Raw genomic sequence first — 21135 nt, 5'->3', positions numbered from 1 at the left:
GTGGATCTTTGTAGATTTTTTAAGTCCAAGGATGAAGTTAAAATCAACCATCCAAATCATAGTAAAATTCCAAAGAATTTTAGAGCATTCAAATGACGATATAAAATTGTGAGCAGTGTTTTTTGAGCGTTGTATGATTCGCCGGTGCTGCAAAGAAGAGCGTTGTATTCGCCGTATCAATTTAGTTATAGTCAATGTCAAGTTTTGTTTGGTCAAATTCAACGTAGCAATTTTTTTTCTATTTTGCACAATTTCGCTAGAAAAAGGGTCACTAATCATAATTTTGTTACAATACCAAAGAAATATATGAGAATATATCACAAGTTTAACATATTAGACAGATTCAGTGTATAAAATTTCGGTAAACAAAATTTATCAGGCCCCGCAGATAAACACAAATTTCGGAAATTTGATTTTTTTTTCCAAGCTCCAACCATTCGAGAACCGTGACAGATTAGCAGTATCTGTATGAGAAAAATTGCATTAGTTTGGATATAAATTATATCTTACGCGAGCAAGTTCCGCAGGACTAGAAGGGAAGATTTCAGTCTCTGAAACGTTCCAACAAACTCCCAACAATCTTCTGACTCAGTTAGTTCCTTTGAAGAATGATTCACCGGTGGTAAACAAGTTGCAGAATCTGCAATGATATATATCAACAGACAACACTGGAGTAATAATCTGATAGCACGGCCCATTTAGGCATTCAGAGTACAACATCCGATTGCTAGCAGGAATTATTAGTTAGAGCAAACTATAATAGATGTGGCTGACATGAACCTCAGCAGGTTGTTTGGAGGAGCACAACCACACCGTTTCTTCACTGTTTACCACACCGTAAAATTTAGACGTCATCTAAACTTTACTGTCGTGTTTGAAGCTGGATCTAATTTTTAGCCCATTTATTGGTAAAATGTATTCTATCCTTAGGAAGTGTAGAATCAAACGTACGGTTTTAGTGAGAGGGTATTTTTGATCTTTTGTCATTCATGTCTAAAATTAGCTGGGTTTGGAGGGTTAATGAAAAGTTTAATTAGAAGTTGTCTAATTTTTAGCCCACCTTTAACCCGATTGTTTGGATTATCAGGAGCTAATTTTTAATTGACTACCCTGAATGCAAACCGTACCTAAAGCTCTGGAACAACGTGTCGGAGACAAAAATAGAAGTGCGGCTCGGTACACACAAATTAAATGAAGCGATATTTACCTAAACTTGATGGGAAAAGCCGCAGGTCGTTTGCTTCTTAAGCTAGCCTTTCCGCTCAAAATTCAAAAATACCAGTAACACGTTTAATTAAGCTCCGTATATAGTATATTAATAACTTGTGGTGCACACATGCATGTATATTATGATGTGCAGGTGGTGCGACAGATCGCCTACAACAACCACACCGTTTCTGATGGCAATATTAGCACTGCTTCTTTTTTTCAAGACTTGAAGTAGTGCTTGAACTATCAGAACAAACGCAGTATCCAAGAGAATTGAGCAGCAATCCAAGGATGAATCACGGGGTAAACCTACACGAACCCACAACGGGATAACCTATTCTAACCCCACCCAACATGTTTACTTGGTAAACCTAACCCCGCAAGACATTTAATTTAAGCTCGTTCCTACTCATCCCAAGGGAGTCAACCTCACAACTTTGGACATATGGCAGTGTTCCTACTAGTTTTTCGGGAAAAAAAACCCGAGCCACTAGAAGGCCTGCTGAAATTCATCACGAAGCCGTGGGTTGTCCAATTCAATGTCATGAACTAGCATTGCTCGCATACGCACTCTCTTATAAACATCTTTGATGGACTAGATCTATGTATTTTGGTATTGATGAAGTCAGCACAAGTGTCTCGATGTCTTCGCTATCGATAGGCACATAGCCTACCAAAAAAGAATAATACTATTTATTCCTAAATTAAATATGCCAATACTAAGTCTATGACTCTGGACCCGGATGGACATGTTCCATCATAAAAAACCTAACCGACCGAGCTACGCTCCGTTCACGAGGTCAGTCATTTTCTTTCACAATAGTAGGTTCATAGCATCATGCAAATAGATAATAGGAGAGGGGCGCCAAATTCATAACACCAGCTCACTTTCATGCCTGACCACTTCCTCTTAAAATTACAGCAAAAATATTGCGCGATTTTAATTCGAGCACATGCTTATATATTCATGTCTTTTTCCAGCGAAATAATGTTTTGCATGATTGTCTGTCCAACCAGAAATTCAATTTGTGACAAGGAAACCATGCGAACCAATTAATTTGCATGGCCCCATCTTACGATCCCGTGGATCCCCGCTGTCCCAACCCAATCGATCCATGCACCGACAGCTCAAGCCCAACAAATATAGGCGACAGCAGCATGGATGGAAACGATGACGTGGCGCGGCGCGCACGGAACCTTCTCCTTTTACGCCGCGCCTCCAGAACCAGGCCGTGCGTCGCGCAATCTCTTTCCGTCCGGCCCGGACCCGGAGCTCTGCCTAGCGATTTCCACTGGAGTTGCTTTCTCTGCCTTGGACAGGCATGCACGATCGATGAAAATGGAATCGGTGCAAATGCAGGGTACTACTTGTGCAAGATGACAAACGGCTAAAACATGCAACGTGTGTCACGCATTATCCTTCAGAACCGATTGATCAAACTTGAGAGGTGGCTATCTGGCATTATTCCGGCTATCCATATCTGAACATAGAATATGTGAGTATCTGTGTCTTTACTTTACTTATTGAGGTAACCATCTCTAATAATGTGGATCAGCATGATGCTATAATTTGCCGATGAAGGATGCTGCCTTGGTAGTTGAATGATGCTATAATTGTGCCCACAAAATTAAAATCTTCGAGTTGCACCAAATACGCATAGAAGATTGCAGAAGCAGGGGCAGATTTAAGAGGACGACGTACACGTTAGCTGGGGCCAGTGCACCGACTGATAGATACAGTAATCTATGCCGTGTATTACCATGTTACCACTCACTCCAGCTGCATTCCTTGTCAGGAGATGGAGCCTTGGAAATTAAAATCCTTGTCAGCTGCATTCCAGGATCACCTTGGCCACACCGTGCATCAAAGAGATATGAGAGCATGGGGTGTCAAAGATCCACAAGTGATAGGAGTCATCACCTTCTCCCAGATCCGACGTTCCAAAATAGAGATCCACAAGAGTTTGCATGCATGAAAGATTTATCCCAACTCGCACGTTACTCATTCTTTTGACATTACATGAGAACTTCAGGTCTTCAGGACTAATTTTGTAGGGATTGCGCAGCCACGGTTCACCATCTAGTGGTGTTGTTTAGGTTCTAGTTGTTTTGGTTTTGGTTTCTGATCGATGGCGTCGAGGTGGTGGCCCTCCGATCCTGTTCCTCTCCCCTGGTTTCTAGTAACCATGTTGGTCATGTACTCATGTGCAAGGATGAGAGTTGAGAACAACTCTGGCTGCTTCTCTTTTTCTGTGATTGGTCCAGAATTGACGATATATGGTGGTTTCTTTCGGATGGTGTGGCGCGATCATTGAAGAATTAATAAGCTGCAGGAATTCTATGCATATTTTTAGGGCCCGTTTAGCACGGCTTTAGCTCGTGAAAAAATAGTTCTAGCTCTAGCTCATCTGAAAAAATAGTTTTTTCTGGCTCTGGCTTATTTTATAGGAAAACGTTTGGCCAAACAACTTCTCCTAGCTTTTTTAGAATATACAGAAGATGTCATTGTCCATTGTGCCCTTGCCTATATATATATATATATATATATATATATATATATATATATATATATATCGTTGCTTGCACATATGAGTTTTATGTGTGGCTTTATTAATAATGTGATTTTATTATTTCTTCCAATATATTTTTCCCTTTTCTTTTTCTTCAATTCTTCTTTTCCTCTTCCATTCCTATCTCTTCCTTCTCTTCTTCCTTATCCATTCAGCTCGGCCTGGCACTACCTCCACCCCGTGGTGCTTGTCCGACCTGCGCTGCCGGGCCTGCACCTCACCGGCCTTTGCTGGGCCATGCGCCACTGGAGTGAACTGGGCGGCCACCCTGTCGGCGGTTTTCCACCGACCCTCGCCGGCTCTGCCGCACCTCGTCGCTCGCGGCACTGCCGGCTCCTACCTCACCGCTAGCCATCCCGCCCCTCGCCTGCTCTTGCCTCGCCGCTGGCCATCCCGCCCCTCACCGGCTCCTGCCGCGCTGTTGGTACCGACCTGCCCCACACCTCCCCTCACCCACGCCGCCGCCAGCCCCGGCCCTCGCCGGCCATGTCCCGCCGCTAGTACTGATCCTCGCCACCCTCTGCCCCAAGCTAGCTCCGCCCCACACCGGACCGCCCCGTTCCGGCCTACACCAGCGGCACCGAGGCTCAAGCTGCCAGAGCCACCATTGCTGCTGCACCCCCGCGTTGCTGTGCAGCGCCGCCCAGTGGCAAAATATTTGTAATTTTGATGACAGGACAAGGGCACATAGGTCTTTTTGCGTTTGTGGAGATGGATGAGCCAGTAAAAGCCACTTTTTTTGACTTCTCCCACGCAGTAGAAAACTTGATGTAGCTTCTAGGGACTTTCGCACGCGAGCCGTTTTGCACGGGAGCATTTGGCAGGGCTTCTTGAGAAGCCGGTGCAGAAGCCACTCATGAAGCCCTACCAAAAGAGGCTTAATAATGTGTTGTTCTTTTTTCCCGAAGAACTTTGTACTCTACTACACTTTATTTTCCTATACTAATGTCTTCGCAGAAAAAATTCCTATACTAATGAATACAAGAAACCCTTTAAAAAACCACAAATTTATATCTGTAACGTTCTACTCTTTGGGCTTTCTCTCTGTGTATGATGTGATATACTACCTTTTGTAAACACCATGCATGCATTGTGTCACAACTCACAACACGGTGCTCATTTAACAGTTCCACGGCATTGTGTCACATTACTAGCTCCCATCATGCTTTGGTGCAGTGGTAGGATATGATCAAATTTATGGCTTTGTTGAGTACGTAGGCCCTACATGCATGTTTTCGCAAATAAATTGAGCACACACATTTTATTATTCTCTGAAAAATTCCGGAGAAAATATCCACCAACCAGCTACGTGCACGCGCCTATAATCGTGCAACCATCTCCGCGTTTATAAGGACCCGCACACTGAGTTGCAAACTACCAGAGTTGCGTTTATCAAAAAAAAAAAAACTACCAGAGTTGCGTGCAGTAGAGGATCGGAAGAGGGAGGAAAGATGAAGCCCTCCGTAGTGATTGCTCTAGCGGCGGTGCTGGTCGCAGCACAGTACGCCTCCCTCGCCGACGCCTACGGGCCAAGGGTCATCATCGTCGGCGCCGGCATGTCCGGTAACTAACTGACCATGCACGCGCATAGTACTTGTGTTCATGGCTTCATCTTCGAGAGATCGAGATGCTATGCTACTGGCTGGCTCGCGATCGCATGCACTCGATCTCGTGACACAGCTGAACGTAACATTGCATTGCGTGCAGGGATCTCGGCGGGGAAGCGGCTGTGGGAGTCGGGTGTCCGGGAGCTGCTGTTCCTGGAGGCGACGGAGCGCGTGGGCGGGCGGATGCACAAGCACAACTTCGGCGGCCTCAACGTGGAGATCGGGGCTAACTGGGTGGAGGGCATCGGCGGCGAAAGGGTCAACCCCATCCTGCCCATCGTCAACGACACGCTCAAGCTCAGGAACTTCTACTCCGACTTCGACAGCGTCGTCGGCAACTTCTACAGGGAGAAGTACGTGCGTAGTAATATAAGAACGTGACTTAAACTGATGGATCGATGAACAATAGAGCTTAACTAATTTAGGAGATCTATCTGCATATATAGAACAGTAAGAGCCATCAGCGAGGCAGCGACTGATGCTAAACCTTCATCTATATGTATGGTACGTACAATGATGACCAAGACATTTTGAACCACGTTCCATTGTCCTCGAAGAAGACTGATCAGAATTACATGCAACAGAGATGGAGAAAGAATTAACTAATAGTAACGGTGCCTTAAAGAAATACGAAAGCATGCATCGATCAGTATTTGATTGATTTTCTTGCGCACGTTTTTGCTGAATCCTAGCTAGCTAACAACATGTTTTATGTTCTCATCATCTATCCTTTGCGCAGCGGTGGGCTCTACGACAAGGACTACGTGCAGAAGAGAATGGACCGTGCCGACGAGGTGGAAGATCTGGGCGCCAACCTCACCAAGATGATGGACCCCAGCGGCCGCGACGACATCTCCATCCTAGCCATGCAACGCCTGTTCAACCAGTACGTCCTTCGTCTCGTCGTCTACCTTGATCTGAATCTGATCGCGTTGCGTGCCGTGCGTCGCCGATGAACGAAATGATCGATCGACGACGATCCATCGTCGTCGGTGTGCATGTGCAGCCAGCCGAACGGGCCGTCGACGCCGGTGGACATGGCGCTGGACTACTACAAGTTCGACTACGAGTTCGCGGAGCCGCCGCGCGTGACCAGCCTGCAGAACACGGAGCCGACGCCCACCAACGCCGACTTCGGCGAGGACTCCAACTTCGTCGCCGACCAGAGGGGGTTCGAGTCCATCATACACTACATCGGCAGCTCCTACCTCTCCACCAACGCCAACGGCAAGATCTCCGACCGCAGGGTCCTGCTCAACAAGGTATCTATACTGTGTACGTGGAAATTATTACACGCAACAAATAAAACGAGATCGGACAGAACCAAATTGATTGAGAACGTACGAACAATACGACTGGGATGAGATTGGTCCGAGTATATCGCTATCTGGAAACGACAATCATTTAAAAACTGAAGAAAAAAAAAAGATAGAGATGCTCCAGAGAGATACAGTACAGAAACTCAACCACAATATAATACGCACAAGTATGTGGTTTCAGGATGGAGGCCCACTCGGTAGGTTGCTATTCTTGCATTGTTATTAAGGTCCGCTTGGATGGACTAAAACTAAAATTTAGCCTCGACTAAAATTTACACGTCTAAACTTCATTGTCTTGTTTGGAGCAGGATTTAATTTTTAGCCCATTTATTAGTAAAATCTATTCTATCCTTAAGTAAGGGTAGGATCAAAAGGTACGTAAGGTTATAGTGAGAGGGTATTTTTGATATATCATTCATGTCTAAAATTAGCTGGGTTTGGAGGGCTAATGAAAAGTTTAGTAAGAAGTTGTCTAATTTTTAGCCCACCTTTAATCTGATTGTTTGAATCATCTGGGCTAATTTTTAACTGACTACCGTGGATGCAAACGGTACCTAAAGCTCTGGAACAAACGTGTCGGAGACATCAAAAACAGAAGCGCGGCTCGGTACACGCAAATTAAATGAAGCGACATTTACCTAAACTTGATGGGAAAAGCTGCAGGTCGTTTGCTTCTTAAGCTGGCCTTTCCGCTCAAAATTCAAAAATACCAGTAACACGTTTAATTAAGCTCCGTATATGGTATATTAATAACGTGTGGTGCACACATGCATGTACATTATGATGTGCAGGTGGTGCGACAGATCGCCTACAACAACCGCGGCGTGGTGGTGAAGACGGAGGACGGCTCGTCGTACGCCGCGGACTTCGTCGTCGTCTCCACCAGCCTGGGCGTCCTGCAGAGCGACCTCATACAGTTCAAGCCCCAGCTGCCTGTCAGTTCCAGTACTAGCTGCATAATATGATTCCAATCATATGTGTCATCTATATATCCCGCCATTAAATCTGTTCTGAAATAAACTAAACCAGTTCTGGAAGATCTTCTCGATCTACCGGTTCGACATGGCGGTGTACACCAAGATCTTCCTCAAGTTCCCCCGGCGGTTCTGGCCCGTGGGCGACGGCAAGCAGTTCTTCGTGTACGCCAGCCGGCGCCGCGGCTACTACGGCATGTGGCAGTCGTTCGAGCGGGAGTACCCGGGCGTACCCGTGCTCCTGGTCACGGTCACCGACGACGAGTCCCGGCGGATCGAGCAGCAGCCCGACGACGTCACCAAGGCGGAGGCCGTGGCGGTGCTGCGGAAGATGTTCCCCGACGTCGATGTCCCCAACGCCACCGACATCTACGTCCCGCGCTGGTGGTCCAACCGCTTCTTCAAGGGATCCTACTCCAACTGGCCCATCGGCGTCAACCGCTATGAATACGACCAGCTCAGGGTATTGTAAATAAAACCTCATCCATCAGTTTGTTAATTACCTGGCGCATCAAATCGGGTTAGTAATTAACCGTGCTGTGTTAATTTTTTTGCATGCATGTACTATTTCTGTGGTGACAAAAATTGAAGGCGCCGGTTGGGAGGGTTTACTTCACCGGTGAGCACACCAGCGAGCGCTACAACGGCTACGTCCACGGAGCATACCTTGCAGGTCTCGAGTCTTTGGCCTCGTATCTTGAGTATATACGATGTTGTTTTCTGATGCAAAGTTGCAAGCTGCTTATGCGTTGAGAGAGATGTTTTCAGGTATCGACTCTGCAGATATCCTGATCAATCGCATCTTCAAGAACGAGGAGTACAAGGTCCGTGGCAAGTATGAGGACCAAGCTGCAGAGGTAAACGGCCAGGTTGCAGAGGTAAAATTAAACTAATTGTAGCAGGATCGACAGTTCTTTGTATTGGTGTCGGCACGACGACCACCTGACTGACAGCGCAAAAAATTTCACAGGCTAAATGAGTGGTGATGACTCGACGTGCCTCGCTACGGGCACCGCATTAGCTCACCAGGGGAATAAACTGCTGATCGAGATGCCATGGTTACTTCGGATGGCTTTTTCAGGTTGCACAGTCGGTTCTTCATGTGTTTCTGTCGTCTAGTGTTCTCGGATGCTTGCGCAGCTCCGCTGGAGCATATATCCGTGTGATGTATTTTCTGCCGGTCTAATTCTAATAAAAGCACAGACACTACTCCGGTTTGCTGTTTTTTTTACGGCTGCACATCAGTACACCACTCAGCGTCCTTCTGCACGTTTCATATGCGCATTGGAAATACCTCAATCATTTTGGTTCAATATCACTGATCAGAGGACGATCATAAACAATGGGCCTAGCTATATCTTTTCTTCGCAAGCCTAGTCATCTCACGGTACCGTTGCTGCAAGCGTCGTTCTCCGATGCAGTCCCACGCCATACTGACAGTTGCCGAGCAATGCCAGCCGCTACGATCCGCTGCAAGCAGCCAACCTAACAGCACTGCGATAACCCCTGGCCGCCACTAGAACCCCGGACCTAACTATATCAACCCAAGGGATAATAAAATCACTTACCATGGGCCTAGCTACTTCGTAAACCAAATTTAAGATGCGTCACTGCACATCAATCGCATTTTAATGATGTGCGATGAGGACTTGGACAATTTCACCTCCATTGTTAACCAGAAAACATGAACAAAGTTTAGAACAAATAAACAAAGTGTTCAGACTTCAGAGACTCGTGCCTTGCAGAGGAGATCCATGCCTTAAGAAATTATTATTAGACTGTCATTTGGAAAAAAAAAACTCTTTAAGCTAAAAAGATAAATAAACTAAAAAGAAATATGTACAATTCAGGGGGGGGGGGACTACTGTCATCAGGAAAAAACACATACATTTAGCAACAAAACAGATATATGTACAATTCATACTAAAAAGATAGCGACCGACTGCATCAAGCTATCATTTAACTGTTAGCATCCGCTTCCATTAGTGCCGGATGTAGAAAACAAATGTTAGGAGGGATTCTTCCATTCGTCTTCTACCTTTAGTCTCTCTCTGCCCCTGGCTTCCATCACTTGTTTCACAAAGCCGTAGAATGGGTAATGTTCTGGATGAAGAGATAACTATGCATCGCACGGCTCGCATACGGCCCACAACTCCTTTGCGCGTCACAAAACCAATGCGCACACGAGCAGAGCTGCACGATGGCCCAACAACCAGCTGATAAGACTATATGAGCAAACTGTTGGCTGCAGCTGCCGGCAATTTGATAGGATTGGGATATTGCGTGGCCATGCTTTTAAAGTTCTTGATTTGATGAATATCAAGTCACTACCGCCACAATACGTGTTAAAGCAATGGGTACGGGAAGCACGGAGTGGAACTATACAAGATAACCATGGAAGAAATATAATAGAGAATCCAAAGATGGATGCTAGGCTTCGCTTCGTATCTACGTCCCACAAATTTCTCAGTTTAGCACATCGAGTAGCCAACTTTCTTGAATGCACCATGTTAGTAGAAAGAACACTTCACATCCTTGGTAAGCAAATTGAAGACAAAATCAGTGAATGTACAGGCATTCTTGAGGATCCATATACAGTACAGTTCCAACAAATGCTAGTCCAACAAATGATTTGATTAATGCACGCCTAAAGAAAAAGGAGGTCCAAACGAAAAGTTCAAAACAAAAAACAAAGTGGCTCGATGAGAAGCACAAGTCTAGGAAAAAGAAGAAAAACAAAGCTACACCACAAGGGAAAAAATAAATGGTACGATGTACAGAACAATTCCATTCTACTGTATTATTTTTCATCCCATGTTTATCTGAGCCCTTTTATTTTGTTTTCTTGCAAGATTCAACAGGTTGGGGAAGAGACAAGTAACGATGGTGTACAAGAACGAGTAGTAGGTGATGATGCTTCTGAATATTTTTCTTTGCAGGGACCAATTACTGATGACCTTGATGGTGAACTGTCGGTAAAGGATAAGGAGAAGATAGGCTTGTTGAGCATCAGGAGAAGCATAAGGTTTTTTTCTGGTTGCTTATCAAAGATAGGCTTAACACAAGAGATACTCTAAACAGGAGGTCCATGCATCTGGAATCCATTACCTGTGAAATGTGTATTCTTCAGAAAAGGGAAACAGCATCACACCTCTTTCTCCAGTGCAATTTTGCTAAAGCTTGTTGGGCGACCATTGGCATCACCTACGCCGCCACGAGAGAGCCTTTTTTCTATTTTTAGTGCCATCAGGAGACGACTCCGATCATGCTTCTTCATGGAAATTATCGTTCTTATGAATTGGAGCATCTGGATAACTAGAAATGAATGGACCTTCTCCAACTCAGCTCATTCCGTCCAAGGGGTCAAAAGACACTTCACTATAGAACTGCGCGCGGTTGCTCAGCACAAAGTGAACTCTCAACTTCAGGAAGATATTCTAGATTGGCTTAATGCTCTTTAATTTCTTCGGATGCTTCTTGTATCCTAGCTCTACTTCCTCTGGATCTTCTTTGTTTTGCTTTGCTTTTCTTCTGTTTGACTTGGTCTCTCAGTCTGTACTATTACTTTCATTTTAATTTATTTCAGTAGGGGGTTCACCCCTCCTGTTCCTTAAAAAAAAAAGGATAAGGAGAAGAATTCTGAGGAGAAGATGGCCTTCAAAAGCTTCACTCAACTCTTGACTGGACCAATCAGTGGTGATCTTTTTACTGGAGATTTATTTTAGCAATTCTGGTTTTGGTGCAAGTCATTTTGCCACATCAGTGATCTGCTCCGGAGTGGAGTAGTGGACATATATGTTCTCTTTTGCCATTTTGCAAGCATCCTAGATTCATGGGAGCTCTAGTTCTATGAATATACATATATGTTTAGCTTCCAGTGATCTGCCACCTGAATCTCAATCTGTTTTGTCATACTGAATTGATATTAACAGATTGGCAAAATTACAATCATCATAGTCTCAAATTGACAAAATAATCATGTTCAAATTGACACATACATTCAGTGATCACATTCAATACTGAGTCACAATCTCAGTTCACATCAATTTTGCAACTCAATTGAACACTTGCTATCTGAAGCTCGGTTTATTCAGCTTGCTGCTGTCGCCCTCATCCTGAAGGTTGTGTGCGGTGGCTGCCCTTCCTCCTGCGATTGTGTGGGCTCGGCAGCACAAGCCGTCCAATGGCGTTGCCGCGGGCTAAACCCCCTTTGCCAGCCGTAGCCATGGCCGGACCCCTCGGCGGCGGCGACCCATCAGAAGAACCCCGCGATGGCGGATGGCAGGGTTCGCAGGCCATGCGGGTGAGAAAGGGACGGCATCGGGCAGCGGGGATAGCGAAGAGTGAGGCGCGGCACCCGGCGGTGCTGAACGACGACGAGCGAGCCGCGTCACCCGACGGCGCGGTGGATGGTGGCGAGATGCGCAGGGCGGCGGCGCCCTTCGTTTTTTCCTCTGCGAGTTACTCGCGTGTGAGCAGGCAAACCTGGGCTTTGATAATTGGGCTGCTTTATGGGCCGTTCTCGTCGTGTATACCCAAGCCCTTGCCATTAAGCTAATGTTCTCCTGAAGAATTTTTTTTGTTTTAGTGTTTTGCAAAAAAAAAATATTATAATAAATAAATTGCAAATCTATACGCATACAGCTGTTTGAACCGGTTGAAATGATGGAATTTACATTGGACCTACTTACCACCAGTTGAATCGACATATTTCCCTTCTCTGAGCGGTACATCTTAAAAAAATTATAAGTCCTTCGTATAAACTTGAATGGAGATAAACTTTATATGAAAATTGTAGATATGTTAGCAGCTTTGCGTGCCTCCCATGGTAGCTCAATTAGGTGGGACACCAACGACGGTGCAGCCGCACGGTAGCTGCTAGCTGGTGTTCCGGCGCGGCATGCAACTGATGAGCAGATGCGGTCGTAGCAGGGAGGTAGGCTGAGGCCAGGGGTGATGCTTGCAACTGCCAGCACGCTGACTGTGCCGAGCAGTCATAGGTGCAGCAGGGCTGCTGGCGGTCGTCATTGACTCATTGCCGCGGACTTCGCTAAAGCTGGCCCGCCTCCGTCGGCCGAGGCCTATAGTGACTATGCTGGCTGTAGAAGCGTCGAGCTCCTCGAGAGGAGGCAAGGAGCATGGTATCTGGGTGGCGACCTGGCGCACGATGGCGAATTGGCGGCGTCCAAAACTCGTAAAGACAGCGGCGGTAGCTCAACAGCGCCGCCGCCGGCAAGGAGCTGGCGGAGGATAGCAATGGTGGACGTGCGGGGACGTGGCGGTGGCAGGGGGCAGGTGTATGCGGACCTTGAGAGTCCACAAAACGAGCAAGCTTCATGGTCTGCCGCCTGCGCGGGCGCAGCCTGTCTCGGCGGCCGGCGGCTGGAGTTGGGAAGGAATGGAGTGGAGCTCTCACTTACAAGTGGGGCTCACTTATCAGCCAGTCCACGTCAGCCACTTTTTCCACTTCAGCGTGCTTGTGTGGCTAAAACTGCTGTGTAAAATCACCAAAGGGAGTTCAATGAATGGTTTGGTAACGAGGGGGTTAAACAGCACAAAGTTGGAACAGATACCTAGGCCTCAAAATGAACGGGGAAGGAGGTGAAGCCAATGAAGCAAAAAAGTGGCTCCCCACGGCTTCGGCTCCCCCTGCTACAGTTGCGAAGCCGAAATCTCCCTAAACCATACCAAACGAGCTCTTAAATGACATGGCAGTGCTCCTACCTTTAATTTCAAAAAAATTAATAGTACACGTGAGGCATAAAAGTGAAACTATGTATTGTAGGGGTGTTTCAATCATCAATTAACTATTATTCCCAACATGGCATACTTGAAAATATCAAATGAAGCATGTACCCAAGTTATTTTGTTATATGTGGTAGAAAAATAAAGCTTATTATTGTATCTATTGTATAGAAAAACTTAAAACGCATAGTAGGTGTGAAGCGCAATAAATATTAAATCAACATAGGCACTTAATAAACAGGAATATCTCGGTGCCCCGGTGTATAGGTGTGCATGGCCGCTGCCGACCGAGATCTGTGTTTGACAAAGAAAGAGCAATACTATTTTCCTCAACAAAGCAAGGCCACAGTCGTGCGTTCTTAAAAGGAAGCAATGGCGCAAATACATATCATAGAACGCAAGTTGTGTTGATTTTTATAAGGATTACAGATTCGGCTCAAACCAGATGGAATTTACGGGCTCTATGTTGCCATAGGACGCTGGACAATACTGACGTTTTTTCACAGAGTAGAAGACTGCAGTAGCGGCACCATCAGTTTCAGCGAAGCTCTGCACATATATTCTGTTTCCAAGATCCTCTCGTGTAGCCGGCCTGGCAAGAACATTTCTGCTATCCATGAAGAGCACGACATCAGATAGATCTTCCAGCTCAGACCACGCCATCTGTGAACGGTCGAGCCTGAACGTACGCATAGGTTCTCCGTGAGGTACGGTAAAAATAGCAATCAACTGTTCTTTCCACACCACGAGATAGCGCTGCTCATTTTGGTCCATGCTGGTCGCATCGTAGAGAGGCTCTGGCTTAGCCAAAACCCTCCATGTCATCTTGTTTGGGTTGAACACTCCAAGCCTGCCGTCTCTTCCCAAGCAATAAAACTCTCCGTCAAACAAAACTGGGTTATGGGAAGCCGTGGGGAAGAGGAACGGCACTTGGTATTCAGATTCTGTCACCGTCCAGTCTTCATCGTCATTTCGCCATGTCCTCACTGTCATGGTTCCTAGGCCTCGCCAGTCGCTGACACAAACCACCATGAAATCCGGGGACCCAGGCTCGGAAATGAAGGTTATGCCGCTGAAGTAGTCGTTGTCCATTGGCGGGAGACACAGGATGACTCCTTTGAGTGGATTCATCATGGAGACATAGCCCTCGCCCTCAGTTACAAGTACCCACCCACGCTTGGAGCAGCGGAGGACTTGCGGCTCTGGGTCCCCGGAGCTGACATAGATTCCCAGATCGTACTTCTTCCGGGTCATAGGGTTGAAGGTGGCGAGCCTGCCCTGTGTCCTTGCCCGTGTGGTCAAGAGCAGTGGTGACTTGGCGTCGTGGATGGGTGTACTGCGGGTCAGGCCGCTCCAGCCTTTGCATACAGCTGGGAGACGCAAATAATCCATGAAGGTGACCTCTTGGACGATCAGCTCCAACAAGTCTCTAGGGAGGCTGGACCAAAGAGATGTCGACGAGACATGATCTCCGCTCTCTTTCTGACCCCCTTGTTTTTCGTCTACTAGTTTGGTACCACTAACCTCACATGAGACGGCGCCAGCATTGTCTTTTGACGACTCCTGCTCAAAGCTGGAAAGCGCACGCGATATAATTGAACGTGCCATGCTCATTAAGTTACTACTACTTCGTACGTATCTTATATAGCTCGATCAAGTATAGGAGTTTATATACAAGTGCTGAAAATGCTGGTGTGCTTACCAAATAGGGACAGCCTAGTACGCTTCATCTCCTCCCGCATCAAAGAATCCCTGAATTAGCTTGCACCTGATGCTCATGTCATCCAAAACGATGGTATACAGCGGAATGCCGCCATCACGAGGCATCCCCAGGACGTGGATGCAGTTGGGCTGCAGCTTAGCTTGAGCTGCATTTGACACCAGAGAAGAATTATGGCCTCCAATAAAAATTGCACGGCCACCAATGTTGTCGACGCTCTCCCATGTATCCTTGGAGCGCGGCTTGACGTGGATATCGACGTCCACCACCCTTCGCTGCCGTCCATAGGGCAGGGGTACAGGCGCACGCAGAAGATGTCTCCGGTTGATTCTAACAGCAGGTGACTTGTGGTACGCAGCTGCGTAGGGCAAGTTGGCGGCAGCGTGGCCTTGTAGCTCTCGACGCGCGGGACCGGAAACGTCGCGTCGAGCACGACCACGATACCACGCATAGTTGTCACGTATACCCTCCCGCCGTGCGCGACGAACGTGCCGTCGAGGAAATCGAGCCCATCGTCGTCGTCCATTGCTTCGAAGACCGAGACCCTCCCCCAACATTCGTCGCCTGGGCGGCAATGGAGGAGCCACCGGTCCTCGTGAACGCTGAACACGACGGTGCAGTCCGGCGGATGAGCTATCGTCTCCGACGAGTTCGATGCGAGAGCGAGAGCAAACGATTCGCCGGGGTCCGGGGGCTCCAGCAGCCGGGGGAGATGAACTCTGCGCTGCGAGGTGAGGTGCAGCAAGAAGCACTCCGCGGTGGCGTCGTCCCGCCTCAGCAGCCACTCCCCGTGCCGACCGAGGCATCTCTGATTCCCCTGTTCCGCAGGCATCTCCGCCTCGTACGAGCTCCCGTCGAACGGGCTCACGAAAGATTGAACCTCTAGGCCGCCGGCGCCGAACTGGACGATCCACGGCTTCAGCGCATAAGTGGCCATCGATCACCCTTGATTCGCTTGATTTTTTGTTGCAACTCGCCTGTAGCAGCCGGGCCGGGTACGGTACGTGTGTTTACATGAGCAAGCTTGGTGGTGGAGGCTGTCTCGAATTCCAACTCGCGTGATCGCGTCAGCAGAGTAGACTACCCTGGACGGGAACGGATTCACCTGTCCTTTTTTTTTTCAGCACCGTGTCTAGCACGAACATGAACAGAGGTCACTGCGCGGTTATGTGATGGATATACGTTGCGAATTGCGATACGGTATGAGGCGGCACTGGGCTGAGACTGGGAGGAACGGAGGTGATGAGGACTGGATTGTCACGACGGCTTGTTCGAGCATGAGTTCCCGTTTTGTTTTTGTTTCGAGACGACGGGAGATTTTTTTTTTAACACAAAAAATGAAAGGTTTCGGCTGGCTGTTCGACAGCAACTCATGGGCTACATTTCAATGGAGCCCATCTCACGAGCCCGACATATTACATTTCAATCGCTGCACGATGAGGACTTCGGTACACGAACAGACTATAGAACAAATAAATGTCCAGAGACGTAGTATGCCTTGAGAGTTGAGAGGGAAGTTCCATGGCCCATGATGTTACTGCCAACTGGACAAAGAAATAAACGAATAAACTATGACACTACTCATGTCATTAGCAAACATATATGTGAAGCAATACAAATTGTCTGCCAGTTTCTCACCAGCTGTTGCCTCATGTATAATTCAGGCTAAAAGACAGTGGCCGGCTGCATCAAACTATCATTTTTGCACCCCCTCTAGTAAGAAATCCATTTTAAAACCAGAGCTTAAGCCACTAGAAACAAGTAACTGTGATGGTATCAAGTAATCATTTAGCATCGTTTGTTCAAAGTTCCACTGTAAAATGACAGGGAAATGCTCGAGGCTTCCAGCAACATCCATTCATCAGAGTGCATCAGGTTCTTGCTGAAAATATAATGTTTCGTTTCGTATACCAGTGCATTGCTGCTCTGTCATTGTTGTGCATCTATCAATTTCTGAGAAGCATCACATGGCTCACCTTGAAAACATTTCATGACAATATAATAAAATTCATAAAACTCGCAAGAGCCTATGGAGAGCTGGCATTAGCTAGAAGAAATTATGGTAAACAGGCTAGCCATAGGCCTTTCTGATGTGAATTGGCAAGCCATAGGCCCTTCTGAAACGATTTCAATTCATGCAACCTTCCAGACAAACTCTAGTGCATAACTGATTTCATGACATTATTGTATTCACTGGCACATATTAGTACATAGGATCAGTATACAACTCTGAGATGAAATTACTCTGAAATTATTATCCTTTTAACAAAGCACAACACTATGAACCATACCAAGAGTGAGTCCTAACAGTATATTATGGTGACGAAAGTATGTCAATACATGCCACCCAATGCCTGACAAACCTGAACTGTATACATAGGAGATAATGAGCTAGCGCTACTTCACATCAGAAACTTAGAAGAAGGCCCTGCTTCCATAAAAGACCCTAGAACCCTTTGTTGCAGATGACGATGGGGATGGGGATGGCTTCTCAATCGTACTGGAGTCAGAGTCGTCATTTGAGGGACTACTATTCTCAACATCCAATGGAAGCTTCATTTTTGCAAGAGAATCTGTGAACTGCTGCATGCTCTTCATGTACATGTCAACTATGTCTTGTTGGACAACTGACTGCTCCGGCTGAAGATTAATGCTGATCACAGGCTTGACAACTTCATCCTTGGGTGCTGCTAGTGCTTCAGAAGAATCAGCCTCACCATCGGTAACATCTTGGCTTTTCTCCCTCTGGCTTTGTCTTGGGGGTGCCTCGACAGTGGTCTCCGACGGCTCAGAACTTGGCTCAGAAACTGATTGTTGTGTTGCAGAAAGGGTGGTGGAGGAACCTGTGGTTGAGACACAACTTAGAGGGCTTTCATCCTGATGTTCCTCCAGCTTATCTGCACAGATTGCAGTACCAGGCACAGCTGCACCAAACTGCAGCAACTTGCCATTATCAGCTTTTACAGGGTTCTCAGAGTCTGGGAACTCGATTTTTCCAAGTTCAGAAGGAATATCGTTACCATTTCCAGAATGCAGCAACTTGCCATTCTCAGTTTTTATAGGGTTCTGAGAGTCCAAAGACCCCATCTCGAGATACTTTGAGACCATAATCTCATCCTCCTTCACGACATTTAGGTCTGGGAACTCAATCTTTTCGAGCTGAGCAGGAACCACACAATCATTTCCAGAATCGGGCACTCTTGACACTGACTTATTGGGTGATGAGATGAGGATGACATCTGGGGAACAACCAGTATATGACAAGGACAGCTGCACAAAACCAGCTGGTGTGTGGAAAAGGTCAGTTGATGTCAGGGAGAACTCCTGGACCAGCTTCCCATCACCCATTACAATGTCTGCCAGAGGAACAAGGGCAAAGCCAAGGAGCTGGTCCTCCAAGTAGTTCCTCACTCTGCTTAACATCCATATCTCGCATTTGAGTGAAGCGTCCACAGTCTGCACATCAAGCCGTAGGCTTTCTTCAAACACTGGGTTGTGCCCAGCACTATTAATCACCTTGGTTGAGCACGAAAGATCCGGGCTGCTTGTGAGGCGCAGCTTTGCATATACGTCCTGCTTGTGGTAGATACAAACATTGTGGATATCACGTGCCTGGTGTACAAACACATCCAAGTAGCCAATGGATTTGTCTTTTCTGGCGGTGTCAGCAACAAAGTTGGTGGCCTTCTGAGCGATGATCTCAGTGTTCAGCAATTGTGGCTCAGGCACAAAGGCAGTTTGGTACGCGGCCATTGCAGATGTGCTAAGTACTACACTACGCACAGAAAAAAGATATAGGTTCAATGATCAATCAGAAAGAATGTTGTGTGAACAAATAACACTTGTACCCTTGTAAAAGAATAACAGTACAAAGTTCAGCCTAAGTCAAGTTGATACTCATAAATTCGATACATAGCTAAAACGATTGGACCTACATTGGAGATTTTGAGCTCGCAGTAGCAGAACTTATTAAATCATGTAAAACTGAAAGGTGGGGTGGTTGCTATTTCTAGATTTTAAAACTAAAGAACTGAAGCAGATAAAACTTGAAAGTAACCCTTAGGCCCAGGCTACTCTGTAATCAGAAGGCAACTTAGGTGGAATACTCGAACGTATTTGGGTTCAGATCTGAAGGAATTTTAGCTTTTAAAGATCTCCAACTGCAGCAAAAGACGAAACTTCTGATGTTAGAAAGCTAACGGGTACTGATTTGCTCGGAACAGTAAGAGCACGTGAGGATTAATAAACTGGGGACACAAACAGAACCAATATTCAGTGCGTAACGGCAATAGCCTGCAACTTTTTAAGAAATCAGAAAGAGGTTGCATTTGTATATCCAACGGGAACCTATTGTCCAGCCCAAGTACTCGAATCAAAGACATAATTTGATAATTCGCCGGCAAAGCGTTAACGCAAAATGACAGAAGAACATTGGTGTGGGGTACCGATAGCTAGGCACAATCAGAATGCCATACTCGACTCAGTGAACAACGAACAGAGATTATAAGCCTCTTGCGCTAATCAAAAACCCTATCCGTAACGGAAAGGAATCCTTCAAGAACCTCTTATATTGGAGAAATTTAAGGATTTGCCCAAACAGGTCAGGAGGAGATCCAGAACCCCCAAATCAGAACAGACAGTAGTGCGAAGAATCGTGTGGCCTCGGAACAGATAGTAGTGGCGAAGTAGAGGGATTAGCAATTCCGTAAAGCAAAATTACGGGGAGAATGGCGGTAATTACCTTCTTCGCTGGGGATTGACGGGGGTGAACTGAGGTGAGACGCGCTGTTGCGGGATTTTGTGGGGAAGTGTTCGCTGTTGGGTGCGCGAGACGGGAACGGGAGGGGAAAGGCCAAATATAAAAAAAGGAGCGCTGCTTTTTGCAGAAAGGACATCATTATTTTCTCAAACTACAGAATTTGGTGGCCATGCCATAGTTGAGGGGAGAGCGGCATGGCGCGGGATCATTATATGATTCCATGCCATCTTAGAAGCTTTGTGCAAAAGTGCCCGCAATTGGTAGTGGAGTGAAAAAGAGCCTCGTACAACTCCGGCCTGAGTCAGGTCAGCTGCGGCTGCACTAGCCGACGACGGGGATCTTCTGCTGCAGAGCTCCAACGGCGAATTCTCTGTGACTACGACCCGCTCCTACCGCGACACTCCAACGGCAAATCCATTCGTAGCAAACGCACCATTTCGTGCTAAATTTTAAAAGGGCTATTATTGCGACATGGCTTATCTCTGTACGTAGAAAATTAGCATATATTTGCCTCAAATTTAAAGAACTGCTGCCTTACAAAAAGAACGCAAGTAGGAACTGTTTACTTTGTAGATCAATGCTATCCCCGAGCATCTTTCTACAATATTTGGCCGTCTCTGGCCAGTCTATATAAATGTTTTGTTTCCGGGTTCCGTTGCTCTCAGAGCTCTAACGCTGAAACTATTTTAATCGGTAGGTTATTCAAGAAAGTTATCTTGACAGGGACGATGTTTGTTGAAAAAATGCATAGGTAGTTTTAATTGAACTCGTACATTTTATCACTACCAGTGCCTTGTGCCTACTGCTTTGCTGCGAAAGTGCAGAAACCCAAATGGCATACAAGTGGAAGTGTGTAACTGCCTCGACCGGTGTCATCAGTTAAACTGCTCCATTCTTGTATGTGTTTTCTTTCCTGGCCCTCTCAACGGTACTAGCGCTTATATTGTAGCCAGTACCTTCAACCCAGCGACATAATTTGGTCAACGTCTCAGAACAAAGACCTCTAGAAGGAGCATCAGTGGAAACTTATCTTCATATTCTGGCAGTAGTCGTCAGTGAAGATGATAGGCTGGATGCTTGCAGAAATTCTCCCTGTTTCTTTATTAGCCTTACTGCATGCAGCTGCAAACAGAAAAATAAAAATCAAAGCATAGTCGTCGAGTTGATTTCAAGTTTTTCAACAAAGTAGCGCCAACTTTACACCATACTCCACCAAAGCGTTTTATCCCGGC

General features: G+C 46.4%; 2 protein-coding genes across 3 annotated transcripts; one reads left to right on the top strand and one right to left on the bottom strand.

Moving 5' to 3' along the window:
• Positions 1-5143: 5143 nt before the first annotated feature.
• On the top strand, positions 5144-8910 carry LOC101770424 (polyamine oxidase). Its single transcript, XM_004985311.3, has 9 exons — positions 5144-5342; positions 5487-5739; positions 6126-6272; positions 6393-6648; positions 7497-7640; positions 7735-8142; positions 8271-8352; positions 8448-8557; positions 8650-8910. Exons 1-9 carry the CDS (start codon positions 5231-5233, stop codon positions 8656-8658), a joined length of 1521 nt encoding a protein of 506 aa, XP_004985368.1. The 5' UTR covers positions 5144-5230; the 3' UTR covers positions 8659-8910.
• Positions 8911-17301: 8391 nt separating this feature from the next.
• On the bottom strand, positions 17302-20003 carry LOC101769746. Of its 2 annotated transcripts, none has more exons than XM_004985309.3 (2): positions 19886-20003; positions 17302-18914 (listed from the first exon to the last, which is right to left on the bottom strand). In XM_004985309.3, exon 2 carries the CDS (start codon positions 18895-18897, stop codon positions 17560-17562), a length of 1338 nt encoding a protein of 445 aa, XP_004985366.1. In that variant the 5' UTR covers positions 18898-18914; positions 19886-20003; the 3' UTR covers positions 17302-17559. The 2 variants fall into 2 exon arrangements, with proteins under 2 accessions (XP_004985366.1, XP_004985365.1); XM_004985308.3 differs by having other exon boundaries at positions 17302-18919; positions 19886-19999.
• Positions 20004-21135: the final 1132 nt, after the last annotated feature.

Source organism: Setaria italica, chromosome IX (assembly GCF_000263155.2).
Source record: "Setaria italica strain Yugu1 chromosome IX, Setaria_italica_v2.0, whole genome shotgun sequence".
NCBI lineage: Eukaryota > Viridiplantae > Streptophyta > Magnoliopsida > Poales > Poaceae > Setaria > Setaria italica.
Note: the sequence above shows the minus strand (reverse complement) of the source record. Positions and strands in the feature narration are given on the sequence as shown.